The following is a 14,184-nucleotide window of genomic DNA, read 5'->3' as shown; positions in this document are numbered from 1 at the left end:
TAAAATTCTAAAGCTGTTGCGTTACCATGTTACATTTCACATCCTGTTTTTGCTGTACTCTAAAACCAACTGTGCTTTCACGGGTTTGTATTTCTTTTAAATAAGTTAAAAGGCCAAGGTTGGTACCATGTTTATCAGCCTCAAACTGGACAACATTTGATCATGTTGTGATGACTCTTGAGTAGTGCATCTACTACTGAACTTTCTCCTCTATCTATCTGTCTGATGCTTCCACACATGCACAGCCACACACCCACACTTGGATTGAGATGCAGATAAACAGTGTCCTGGCACAGGTGCACAGGCTGGCAAATTAGGCAGGAAAAATCACAGAGCAAAGGTCCTGGAGATATCATCTTCTTACAATGATGTCTATTAACAAGACACCGGGACTGTGGATGAGACAGAAACGCATGCAAAATTGATTGCTGATGATGTAATTCTACAGTCAGTCTCAATGTATAATACATTTCACGATTGAAGTAAAGGGATAGTACACAATATTCTTCAAATGCTCTCTGAACTTAGGATGTGTGATGACATAAATCAAAGTGTTTGTGCAGCAACTCAACATCTGGAGCATGATGCCCAGTTCCATTACATAACGAGGCAGATATACAGACTCATATCCCAAAAACATCATTCTCCAATATATGGAATACATCATTGATACTGACCATAATAGAATAAAATTCCCTGAGATAAGAAACAATAAAATGCTGGAATTTTTTCGACTCTTCATCTCTGGGTCTTTGCTGCTCTTTCTGTTGTTCTGCTGATGGAGTCTCCTGCGGGATCTGCTGGTCACTGCAATGTGTCTAACCGTTAAAACATTGAGAAGCAGAATGAGAATAAAGGCAATTCCTGGTGTTAGTATGTAATGGCAGAACTCAACTGCTCCCCAGACTGGAGAAAATTTCACGTCCCTTGTCACCCAACAAAACCAGGGTCTGCTGCTGTCATAATATTGATCAGTAAACAGAAAATACCAGAAAATGTTCTTCAAACAGCTCATTCCAGTCTCCATTGCCAGAACCACGGTTGCTGTTTTCACATTGCAATATTTACTTCTCAGATTTGGGCAACAAATGGCCACAAATCGATCAAAGGTGAAAGTGACGGTGAACCAGACAGAACAGTCAGTGGCTGCATAAAGCAGGACAGCGTGGATATTGCACACAGGGATACCTTCTAAGAAATGATGCCCTTCCAAATAGACAAATGGAATGCGTCGCAAAATGAGGTCAAAGATAATGACCAGGAGATCTGCTATTGCCATGGCTACCAGGTAGTGAGAGACACATCGGGAGAGACCACACTTTTTCTGGGACAGGATCACAATTGTTACTACATTGGCTGTGAGGAAAGCAAACAATGAAGTTACCGTTTGTGGTTGGAACAATGTTACCAGCTTTATTGAGCACTGATTGAGATGTACAAAAGGCATTTTGTATCCATTGCTGTGACAAGTGTTTGCAACAGTGTTCAGTTTATTTGGTGGATCTAAAGACTGTTATTCCATAAATTGACTGTGTAATGAAAATATAAGATGAGACAAAAGTTGCTGTTAACTGAAGTGTTTGCGACTGTTGTAATACATTTTGCACCACAATGGATATCATAGAAACTGAGCTTGAATTGTCTGTTAATGAATTTTGGAAATGGGTAAGAACTAAGAGATTCAACCCTCATGTAAAACCATGACAGAACCAATGGTAAAACAATGTTGTTTGTAAATGCAATCAAGGGTTCTCGTATCAATCGATCAAATACCTCAACTGCATCGACATGAGGTCAGTAGAGGAATGGATACTGTGTCAGTGAGCACTCAATCAGACACTAAGATAGCCAGGGTTACAGACCTACCAGCCTTGAGAAAAGCAAGAAGCAGTAAAGAAGGGAGAGTAAATTTCAAGCACGGTAAGGCCCTTATCAATGGTTGGCAGAATAAACAACACAGAGCCTGTAAAATAAGAGCAGCAAGTGTTGCACCGTAAATACCACAATTTTCGAAATACTAAAGACTTACCAGGCACTGCAACGATAGCGAGAATCGGATAATAAATGAATTGCAAAATCTGAAGGACTAAACGAATGCAGGATTTCAGTGGCCTCCGATCAAAAGTAGCAGAAAGAGAGTTCAACATCTCAATGAAACCCCTTCCCCATGTTTTCCCATTCCCATCGACTGTTCTCACATTTTGAACCATTGTCAAACCATTCCAATCTGTTATTGTAACATTCCAATCATTTGTTCTTAGATTCAAATCCAGCGTTGTATTGTTCCAATCTATCATTGCCAGATTCCAGTACATTGTTGCATCATTCTAATCTATTACTCTCCAATTGTAAACTGTGATCTGTCCTCCTCCTCCTGTCTCTCTTTCTCTCTCTCTCTCTCTCTCTCCGGTGTCGCAAATCTCCGTTAGTATCACAGCTGTCTGTCTCACTGACGCTATGAGAGGTCAAATTGAACAATGCCCACTATAAGTCAATGTAGTACACCCTGCAGCAACACAATTAGGATCCATGGGGACTGACATTAGTGACAGTTACTAAACAAACAGTTACTCTTTCCATCCTATCTCCCCTGTGCTGGAGAGAACTGATGTAATTACCCAGGTGATATCAGAGGTTAGCTGAGGCAAGAGTGATGTCATTAATGGATGTACAGGCTGTAAAATGGGTTTTGGGGCTAGAGACTGAGCATCACAAATGTCGAGGTCTGTTTAAGAGAGGGACCATGTAATTACAGGTCGGTGCATAAATTGAAAGCCATGGCGTAAGGTGACAGGGGAAGCCTGAAGCATGACACACTGGGTGAGCTGACGAAAATAAAGTGGTGAGCAGCTGTCCAGACAGCAAGAAGATGTCTGGTCTGTTCAGCCTCGTTCATCTGACAGCACAGAACCTACCCCATCACACTTCCACCCTTACCAAACCATCTCTGCAGTTCCAAATCATGGCCATTAATGTACATTTCCATGTGCCTTGATGTCATTTGTAGGTTGAAATCTCCCAATCTTTGCCTTGATGGTAGAGCTTCCACGTGTTGTCTGGGGCACAGCATTTCAAAAATTCATCATCCTCTCTGTGAAGAGGCTCCTCCTCATCTCAGTCCGAAATGGATTGTCCTTTATTCTGAGAAGTTTCTCAGGTACTCACCCACAGGGCCAGTGAAATAAACTTCCTGCACTTACATAGAACATAGAACAGAGAACATAGAACATAGAACATAGAACAATACTGCATGGCACAGGCGCTTCGGCCCTCAATGTTGCGCCGACCTGTGAACTAATCTAAGCCCCTCCCCCTACACTATCCCATCATCATCCATCTGCTTATCCAAGGACTGTTTAAATGACCCTAATGTGGCTGAGTTAACTACATTGGCAGCTGGGCGCTCCACACCCTTACCACTCTCTGAGTAAAGAACCTGCTTCTGATATCTGTCTTCAATCTATCACCCCTCAATGTGTAGCTATGCCCCCTCGTACAAGCTGACGTCACCATCCTAGGAGAAAGACACTCACTGTCCACCCTACCTAATCCTCTGATCATCTTGTAGGTCTCAATTAAATCCCCACTTGGCTTTCTTCTCTCCAATGAGAACAGACCCAAATCCCTCAGCCTTTCTTCACAAGACCTTCGCTCCAGACCAGGCAACATCCTGGTAAATCTCCTTGGCACCTTTTCCAATGTTTCCACATCCTTCCTGTAATGGGGCAGCCAGAACTGTATGCAATATTCTAAATGAGGCCGCACTAGTGTTCTGTACAGTTGCAACATGACCTCATGGCTCCAGAACTCAATCCCTCTTACAATAAAACCTAACAAACCGTAAGCCTTCTTTACAGCACTATCAACCTGGGTGGCAACTTTCAGGGATCTACGTACATGGACACCAAGATCCCTCTGCACGTCCACACTACCAAGAATCTTTCCATTGACCCAGTATTCTGCCTTCTGATTATTCTTTCCAAAGTGAATCACTTCACATTTATCCACATTGAACTCCATTTGCCACCTTTCAGCCCAATTCTGCAGTTTATCCAAGTCTCCCTGCAACCTGCAACATTCTTCCAAACTGTCCACCACTCCACTGACTTTCACGTCATCTGCAAACTTACTTACCCATCCACCTATGCCTGCGTCCAAGTCATTTATAAAAATGACAAACAGCAGTGGTCCCAAAACAGATCCTTGAGGCACACCATGAGTAACCGGTCTCCAGGCTGAATATTTTCCACCAACCACCACTCATTGCCTTCTTACAGAAAGCCAGTTTCTATTCCAAACTGCCAAATCTCCCTCAATCCCATGCCTCCACATTTTCTCCAATAGCCTACCATGTGGAATCTTATCAAAGGCTTGACTGAAGTCCATGTACACCACATCAACTGCCCTACCCTCATCCACATGCTTGGCCACCTTCTGAAAAAACTCAATGAGTTTTGTGAGACAACACCTGACCTTGACGAATCCATGCTGACTATCTCCAATCAAATTGTTGCTTTCGAGATGATTATAAATCCTATCCCTTATAATCATTTCCAAAACTTTTCATACAACAGACGTAAGGCTCACAGGTTTATAATTACCTTGGTCATCTCTACTGCCCTTCTTGAACAAGGGCACAACATTTGCAACCCTCCAGTCCTCTGGTAGATGACTCAAAGATCAAGACCAAAGGCTCTACCACCTCCTCCCTAGCTTCCCAGAGAATCCTCAGAAAAATCCCATCCGGCCTAAGGGTTTATCTACCTTCACACCTTCTAGAATTGATAACACCTTCACCTTACTAACCTCAATCCTTTCAGGCCTAATAGCCCATATCTCAGTCTTCTCCTCTACAAAATTCTCCTTTTCCTGAGTGAAACAGATGAGAAATATTTGTTTAGCATCTCTCCGATCTCCACACACAACTTCCCACTTCTGTCTTTGACTGGCCCTATTCCTACTCTAGTCATCCTCTTATTCCTCACATCCCCATAAAAAGCTTTAGGATTCTCCTTTATTCTACCTGCTAATGACTGCTCCTTGGTCTTCTTAACTCTCTCTTTAAATCCTTCCTAGCTAATCTGTAACTCTCTATCACCTCATCTGACCCATCTCGTCTCAACGTCACATAAGCCTCCCTCCGCTTAACAACAGATACAATTTCGTTAGTAAACCACGGTTCCCTCACCTTATCACTTCCTCCCTGCCTGACAGGGACATACCTATCAAGGACACACAATATCTGTTCCTTAAACCAGCTCCACATTTCGATTGTCCCCAACCCCTGCATTTTGCTACCCAATTCTGTGCCTCCTAAGTCTTGCCTAATCGCATTATAATTGCCCTTCCCCTGTCTTTAACTCTTGCTCTGTGGCACATTCCTATCCTTTTCCATCGCGAAACTAAACGTAACCGAATTATGGCCACTCTCTCCAAAGTGCTCACCTACAATGAAATCAAACACCTGGCCTGGTTCATTACCAAGTTCCAGATTGAGTGTGGCCTCCCCTCTTGTCGGCCCTTCGACATACTGTGTCAGGAAACCGTCCTGCACACATTGGACAAACACTGATCCATCCGATGTACTAGAGTTGTAGCAATTCCAGGCAATGTTGGGGAAGTTAAAGTCTCTGATAATGACCACCCTGTTCCTTTCACTCCTGCCCAGAACCATTTCGCCAATCCTCTCCTTCACATCCCTGGAACTTTGCGGAGGCCTATAAAAAACTCCCAGCAGTGTGGCCTCTCATCTCCTGTTCCTCACCTCAGCCCATACCACCTCAGTAGGCAAGTCCTCATTAAAAGTTCTTTCAGCCACCGTTATACTGTCCTTGACTAACAAAGCCACTCGTCCCCCTCTTTTCCCACCTTCCCTGACCTTAATGAAAGATCTAAACCCTGGAACCTGCCACATCCATTCCTGACCCTGCTCTATCCATGTCTCCGAAATGGCCACAACATCGATGTCCCTGGTACCTATCCATGCTGCAAGCTCACCTACCTTATTCCGGATACTGCTGGCGTTGAAGTAGACACACTTCAATCCAGCTTGCTGTCTTTCAGCACACTCCTGTGACAGTGAAATCCTGTCCAGGTCCGCCCTACTCTCATCCTCCTGTGTACTGGAACTACACCACTGTTGCCCATTCCCCTGCTGAGCTAGTTTAAATCCACCCGATTACTGTCAATCCCTTTAAGCATTTTGGAATTTTGTTAGATATTACTGAATTCATTTACCTCCAGATATTTACCTCCCTCATCATTAAGTGAGGGGGCCAAACCTGTATACACGTCCACTCTCCCGCCTTTACTCTAATATCTTGATTCCCCTATTTACTAAAATCTATTTCAGCTTTAAATATACACAAGGGCTCAGCGCCCACAGCTCTCTGTGACAGTGAGTTCCAAAGACTCACGACCCTCTGAGAGAAGAAATTTCCCCTCATCTCAGTCTTCAATTGGTGCCCCTTCATTCTGAGACAATGCCCCTTATTCTGAGACTTTCCCGTGAGGAGTAACATGCTCTGTGCATCACACTTTCAACACTCTTCATGTGCTTGCCTCTCATTCCTCTAAACTCCAGTGAATACAGTAGTAGTCTGTTTAATCTTTGCTCCATAGGCAAATCTTCCATCCTGAGATCATTCTTCTGAATATTACTGATCTGCCTCAAATGCAATGTTATCTCTTCTTATCTCAACAGCACCTTTCACATTTGCAGAAAGACTTCTCTCCTCTTAGACCTCGCCACCCTTGAAATAATGCCCAACATTACATTAGATTTTATGATTACCTGCGAGCTTTCTGCATTTTGTGCAGACGTCCCCCCAAGTCCCCTTGTATTGAAGTTTTCTGCAGTCTTTCTCCATTAAAATAATACTCTGTTCTATTGCTCTCACTTCCAAACAGAACAGCTTCACATTTTCTCACATTCAACTTCTATTTCAAATTTATTCTGTTCATTTTGAACAAGACGCAGAGTTGCCAGTGTTGAACTGTGATGAACAGGGTCAAAAGTCATGTAACACCAGCTTATAATCCAACAGGTTTATAAATAAACTGATGTCTTCAAATAAACCTGTTGGATTATAACCTGGTTATAATGGGAAGTGCAGATGCTCAAGAATCCAAGATAACAAAGTGTGGCGCTGGATGAACACAGCAGGCCAAGCAGCATCTCAGGAGCACAAAAGCTGATGTTTCAGGCCTAGACCCTTCATCAGAGAGGGGGATCGGGTGAGGGAACTGGAATAAATAGGGAGAGAGGGGGAGGCGGACCGAAGATGGAGAGAAAAGAAGATAGGTGGAGAGGAGAGTATAGGTGGGGAGGTAGGGAGGGGATAGGTCAGTCCAGCGAAGATGGAGAAGTCAAGGAGGTGGGATGAGGTGGTAGGTAGGAAATGGAGGTGCGGCTTGAGGTGGGAGGAAGGGATGGGTGAGAGGGAGAACAGATTAGGGAGGCGGAGACAGGCTGGGCTGGTTTTGGGATGCAGGGGGGGAAGGGATGAGCTAGGCTGGTTTGGTGATGCAGTGGGGGGAGAGGAAGAACTGGGCTGGTTTTGGGATGCAGTGGGGGAAGGGGAGATTTTGAAGATTGTGAAGTCCACATTGATACCATTGGGCTGCATGGTTCCCAAGTGGAATTTGAGTTGCTGTTCTTGCAACCTTCGGGTGGCATCATTGTGTACTGCAGGAGGCCCATGATGGATTATAACCTGGTGTTGTGTGATTTTTGTGTTTGACTAATAAGCAGGATGGTGACAGCAGACTTCCAAGATAGTTCTATCCAATATATTGAGTTGTGGAGAGGATTTCTCTTACAATTCATTGTGACCCCAATGATAATTGTCCATTTATGATGCTTGCATTCAGCAGAAGATTCTGTGCAATTCAAAACCAGGTTGGGTGTGAGATTTGAGATAACAAGCTGTAGAGCTCGATGCACACAGCAGGCTAAGCAACATCATAGGAGCAGGAAAGCTGATATTTCAGACCTAGACCCTTCTGAAGGAAATTGCATGAGCTTTCTGAATACTTGTAAGTGCATGGGAAAATACAGCAAATGGTTTGATCAAGGGGAGGTCATGCCTGACAAATCTTTTAGAATTCTTTGAGGGTGTAACGAGCAGGGTAGACCAAGGAGAGTCAATTGATGTTATCTAACTGGAATTGAAGAATGCCTTTGATAAGGTACTGCACAGGAGGCTGCAGAGTAAGACGAGAGCCCAAGGTGTAAGAGGCAAGGTGATAGCATGGAGAGAAGATTGGCTATCTGGCAGAAAGCAGGGAGTGGGATAAAAGGGTCTTTCTCAGGATGGCAGCCAGTAGCAAGTTGTATTCCATAAGGGTCAGTGCAGGGATCACAACCTTTCTCTTTATACATTATTGATTTAGATAAAGGAACTGAGGGCATTTTGGAAAAGTTTACTGATGATATAAAGGTAGGAAGAGCAACAGATAGTATTGAAGAGGAGGGGAAGCTGCTGAAGGATGGACAGGATTGGAGAGTGGTCAAAGAAGTGGCAGATGGAATACAACGTGGGAAAGTGTAAGGCTGTACACTTTGGTAGGAAGAGTAGGGGCATGAACAGTTCTAAATGGAGAGAAAATTCAGAAATCTAAAGTGCAAAAGGACGTCGGAGTCTCTTAAGGTGAACTTACGTGTTCGGTCAGTAGTTAGGAAGGCAAATATAATTTTAGCATTTATTTGGAGAGGACTAGAATATAAAATCAGGGATGTATCTCTGAGGCTTTCTAAAGGACTGGTCAGACCACATTGAGAGTATTGTGAACAATATTTGGCCTCTTACCTCTGGAAGGATGTATCAAGCCTGGAGAGGTTCCAGAGGAGGTTCACGAGAATGACTCCAGGAATGAAAGACTTGACATGTAAGAATGTTTGAGCACTCTGGGTCTATACTCGATAGAATCCAGAAGGATAACAGCATTCTAATTGGAACTTAAGGAATACTGAACAGCCTGTTGAGAGTGGACATTGGGAGGATGTTTCCATTGGCAAGAAAACCTTGGATCTGAGGGCACAGCCTTAGACTAAAGGGAAGACCCTTTAAAATGGAGATAACGATAAACTTTATCGGACAGAGATTCGTGAATCATTGACCATATTTAAGACAGAGTTAGATATGTTCTTGTTTGTCAAGGGGATCAAGGGTTACAGGGAAAAACTGGGAAATGGGGTTGAAAAAGTTATCAGTCATGATTGAATGGTGGAGCAGACTCAATGTGGGCAGAATGGCCTCATTTCTGCTCCTACCTCTTATGGTCTGATGCACAAGGACTCCCAGATCTCTCTGCATCTGAGACCTCTGCAACCTTTTACTATTGAGACAATACGCTCATATTTGTTGCTGCTTGACTGAGGTTTGTGTAGAGCAGTCAGATACAAGTGCAGTTGTGGATTCCATCCTTAAAAGCTCCCATTTTTAAGTATCCATCCCTTATTTGGGTGCATGATATTCTGTCAAGGGCACACATAGTGTCTCAATCCTCCACAGGGACCACGGTCTTCCTCAGTAGAGAGACTCTGTCTGGGAGTTTGCTGGCGTGCATAGTACAGGTCTGGTCAGTAAGATCCATGAACCCTGAAGCTGACCTTAAGAACACTTGTTCAACCTGGCAGGTGTGGAGTGTTGCACTTGGGCAGGAGGACAGGCAAGGAAACACATGATGGATGGTTGGATGCTGTGAAGCACTGAGAATCAAAGGGAGCTTGGGTGCATGTCCATCAGTCCATTTACAGAGTGGGATAAGGAGATGAAGTGTTAAACAGGCATACATTACACTTGGTTTTGTTTGCTAAGGCATTGAGTTTAAGTGCAGGGAGGCTATGGTAGAATTGTGAAAAAGCATTATTCAGGGACACACGGCAAGAGTATACAGTCCCATAATACACATTATAGGAGGGATGTGATTGCACAAGAGAAGGTGTGAGGGAGATTTACCAGGATTTTGCCTGGGATAGACAGATCCAGTTATTGAAGACAGATTGAGGTTGTTTTCCATAGGACAGAGGATATTGAGAGGGTACATGATTAAGATGTATAAAATAATGCGGGACAGAGATAGGGGAGATTGGAAGAAACATTTCCCCTTGATGGAAGGTTCAAGTACCAGGGTGTGTGGCGTACAAACATTTAAGAGAATATGCAGGAGGTTTTGAGGGGACGTGAAGAAAAATGTTTTCACCCAGAGGGTGGTGGGGATCTGAAACTCACTGCCTGTAAGAGTGGGAGAGACAGAAGCCCTAATACAAAAGAAGAATTATTTAGATATGCACTCACAATGTCAAGCCTTGGGCTCAGTCCTGGGGAGTGGGTTTAGAATGGTGAGGTGGTTTGTTTCTCAGCAGCACGGACACAATGGGCTGAAAGGTCTTTTCCTGCACTGTACACCTCAATGTCACTGATCTCCTTCTTGAGTTTTCTCCAAGTTTTGGTGAGATCATGACTTTTGTCTCTCCCCTCCCTAAACAGCTACTATCCCAGGAAAGGAATTCCACAGACCCACGTCCCAGAGATTTCGGGGAAAATCCCCACTCATCCCAGAGTGGGCAGTCTGTCGCCACATGTTGGCCAAACAGAGTACAACAGCAGATTTCCAATCCTACAGGGATATGAGTGAACCCAATTTGGATTTTACACCAATCAATGATTAGTTGAACAGTCATCGTTAATGAGACTTGGTTTATATTGCAGATTTATGAACTGCCTTCAAATTCCATTCCAAAGGCCATGTTGAGATTTGATCCCATGCTGCTGCAGCATTCGTTTTACACTACGACCCCATTCTCCCACATCACATCCCTAGAGTTCCTCTATTTGATTGATCAGTTCATACTTGGGTTGAAAGCTGGAATTCTGTCATGGTGGGAGATGCCTGATTCAGAAACTAAGCCCCATCTCACAGCTTCTCAAGCTCTCAGCATCTATCTGGTCGAGACCCCCATGGGAGATCGAATATGATCCAATTGAATGATGGGGTCGGTTTGAGAGGGTCCGAATGGCTGAATCCCTCTCTGACTTTGCCTTGGGTTTCTTTTTTGATGCATTAGTTCGGGTTTGAATCTGGGATCCATTGTGATCTCATCTTCTCTTCCCTGTTAGCAGCTTCTCCTCGATAATGCACAGGACTGTGGCACACTTGGCTTCCCAATGCGATGTGCCATGCATCCAAATCAACGATGGCAGTGGCAAAGGGGAAGTTCAGGTCACAGCCATCACCTGTTATATGCAGGAGTCTGGGTAACACCAGGGGTGAACTTGACTCAAGTCTTCTCCCACCGCCCATCCATCTGGTCTCTTTCATTTGGCCGTGACAACGTCCCTTAAACCCAAATCTGCCCTTTGCCTATCACGAGCCAACAACTGAGAAGAACTCAGGCACCCAAGGTCTGAGTCACCTGCTGCGCTCACAGTTAAGGTAGGGTTGGGTTTGTCATTTGAGGCAGCCAGAATGTCCCGCTTGACGGGAAAAATGAGAACCAAGTATCCTGGAATTTGGAAACAAGAACAGAAATTGTCTGAGAGAGAAGTCAGTATGTGTGACAGCATCAATGGAGAGAGAGATTGCACGAGAGAGAGTGACAGAGAAAGAGACAGACAGACAGACAGAGGGAGACAGACAGAAAGAGAAACAGACGGAAGATGGCAACAGAGGGCACCAGGGAGAGTTCGCTGAGGGGCATTCTGGAAGACGTCAGCACAGTCATCACAATTGGTCAATGGAGTGAAGGAAGAACCCGGTGTCAAGGAATGGTAAGTCACAAATATTCCTGTTGTGATTCCATTATTCCCTCCTGAAACCAAAAGAAAGTGGAGAGAGATATTGAGACAGGCTGTTCGGAAGTTTGTTGTAGCCCAGATGGTATTTGGTCAGTTTGTAAAGATTATATTTTAATTTTATGTTCGTATTCGTTTGGCATCAGGTGAATACTGGGTTTCAGCGAATAAGGCGAGCAAAGTAAAGTGTAAAATGTCTGAGCTTGCAGTTATGGCAGTGGTGTGCCCCTCCTGCCTGATGCCGGAGATCAGAGAGCAATCTAGTGTCCCTGACGGTATCTCTGCAGGAAGTTTAAGCGGAATGCACAGCCACTCTATACATGCATTGAAAAAAAATAAATCGGGAGAAGGTAGGCCAACTCAAGGATAAAGGAGGGAACTTGTGCTGGGAGGTAGAGGATGTGGGTGATAACATAAATGAGTACTTCACCCAGGAGAAGGATACAGAGGGCAGTGTTGCATGCTGGCTCAGTGGTTACCACTGCTGCCTCACAGTACCAGGGGTCCAGGTTCGATTCCACCCCAGGTCAACTGTCTGTGTGTACATAGAACATAGAACATAGAACATTACAGCACAGTACTTTGCACATTCTCCCCATGTCAGTGTAGGTTTCCTCTGAGTGCTCTGCTGTCCTCCCACAGTCCAATGATGTGCAGACTAGATGGATTGGCCATGTTAAATTGCCCATAGTGCTCAGGGACATGTAGATTAGGTGGCTTACAGGAGGATGGATCTGGGGTGGGATGTTTTGAGGGTTGGTGTGGGCTTATAGGGGCAAAGGGCCTGTTTTCACAATGTAGGGATTCTAAGATCTGTGATCGTGAGGTTTGTGTGGAGCATGCTAATATGCGAGGGCATTTTGACATGAAGAAAAAAGTGATGTTTGGCCTTTTGAAGAGTATTCAGGTGGATAAGTCTCCAGACCCGATGGCATCTACCACAAGGTGTTGAGAGAGTTTAAAGAGGAGATTGCTGGGGCCTTGACCAATATCTTTGTGACCTCACTAGCCACTGTAGAGACCCCAAGGGACTGACGAGGAGTTAATGTTGTTCCACTCTTCGAGACAAATAGTGATAATCCAGGAAAATACAGACCTGTGAGTCTCAAGTTGATGGTTAGGAAGCTCTTGGTAATAATTCTTAGGATAGGAATTACACACATTTGGAAAAACATGGCCAGATTGGGACGGTCAGCATGGCTTTCTGCAGTGCATGTCATGTCTTGTTAACTTGGTTGAGTTTTGCGAGAAGGTGACAAAGGTGATTGATGAGGGTAGAGTAGTGTACATTGTCTACGTGGATTTTAGTAAGGCTTTCAACAAGCTCCCTCATGCTGGGCTACCCAGAAGATACAGTTGCATGAGATCCAAGGTGACCTGGCCACTTTGATACAGAATTGGCTTGCCCATAGAAGATAGAGTGTATTGGTGGAGGAGCAAAAGCACAAGTTTCTGGAAAACCTCACAGGGTCTGGCAGCATTTATGAAGAAAAAAAATCAGAGTTAATTTTTTGGGACCAATGACATTCGTCAGGTAATGGGGGAGGGTTGATTTTCAGGCTGGAGGTTCTGGGACTAGTGGTGTTCTGTACGGATCTGTACTGGGTCCTCTGCTGTTTATGATATGCCCAAATGACTTGGATGTAGATGGAGATGTGTGGGTACGTAAGTTTGCGGATGAGACGAAGATCGGTGAACAAAAGCAAAGTTGCTGGGAAAGCTCAGCAGGTCTGGCAGCATCTGTGAAGGAAATAACAGATTGGTGAAGTTGTGGATAGTGTAGAAGGCTGTTAGTTGCAGATATGGGCAGAGAAATGGCAGGTGGTGTTTAAGTCATGTAAGTGTGAGGGGCTGTACTCAGGGAGGCCAAATGTGAAGGAAAAGTACACAGTTAATGACAGTGTCCTGAACAGTATTGATGTACAGAGTGATACTGGGGTTCAAGTTTATAGCTCCCTGAAAGTGGGTCACATAATTCGATAGTCTCTCTGTCTGCCTTGACCCAACCATCACTCCCTCCCAGAAATGAGTTATTCCCACCCCTCACAGATCTCATTACGGTCCTGTTCTGCCCGAAAGGTTGTCTGCTCCTTTCTTCCAGATGTTGCCTTGCCTGCTGTGTCCTTCCAGCCTCCTGTTTTTACACAATGACCCATCGACTTACTAGATGCCCTTACCTCTGATGCAACAAACCTCTGACACGGCCATCCCCAACGCGGCTACCCCAGGACGTGTCAAACCCAGTCCACATTCTCCCTGACATGGCTACTCCCCAGCACGCCTAATCCATCACCCCAACGCAAATACCCCCTGACACACTAACCCTGGACACACTAACCCTGGACACACTCAACGCAACATAACTGCCCCCTGACATGGCTATGTC

General features: G+C 44.6%; 1 protein-coding gene across 1 annotated transcript; it reads right to left on the bottom strand.

Annotated features, from left to right (window-relative positions):
- Window positions 1-293: 293 nt before the first annotated feature.
- LOC125462799 (probable G-protein coupled receptor 139) lies at window positions 294-2,444 on the bottom strand. Its single transcript, XM_048553191.2, has 2 exons — window positions 2,030-2,444; window positions 294-1,356 (listed from the first exon to the last, which is right to left on the bottom strand). Exons 1-2 carry the CDS (start codon window positions 2,313-2,315, stop codon window positions 455-457), a joined length of 1,188 nt encoding a protein of 395 aa, XP_048409148.2. The 5' UTR covers window positions 2,316-2,444; the 3' UTR covers window positions 294-454.
- Window positions 2,445-14,184: the final 11,740 nt, after the last annotated feature.

Source organism: Stegostoma tigrinum, chromosome 21, assembly GCF_030684315.1.
Source record: "Stegostoma tigrinum isolate sSteTig4 chromosome 21, sSteTig4.hap1, whole genome shotgun sequence".
NCBI lineage: Eukaryota > Metazoa > Chordata > Chondrichthyes > Orectolobiformes > Stegostomatidae > Stegostoma > Stegostoma tigrinum.
This window is presented reverse-complemented; position numbering and strand designations above follow the sequence as displayed.

Bases quoted from the DNA above. Each gene is read 5' to 3' on its own strand.
- LOC125462799 (XM_048553191.2), bottom strand. From the start codon at position 2,315: ATGTACTGGAATCTGGCAATGATAGATTGGAACAATACAACGCTGGAT. The intron at 1,357-2,029 runs GTAAGTCTTTAG...CTTTCCTCACAG, and splicing joins CGCTATCGTTGCAGTGCCTG to CCAATGTAGTAACAATTGTG.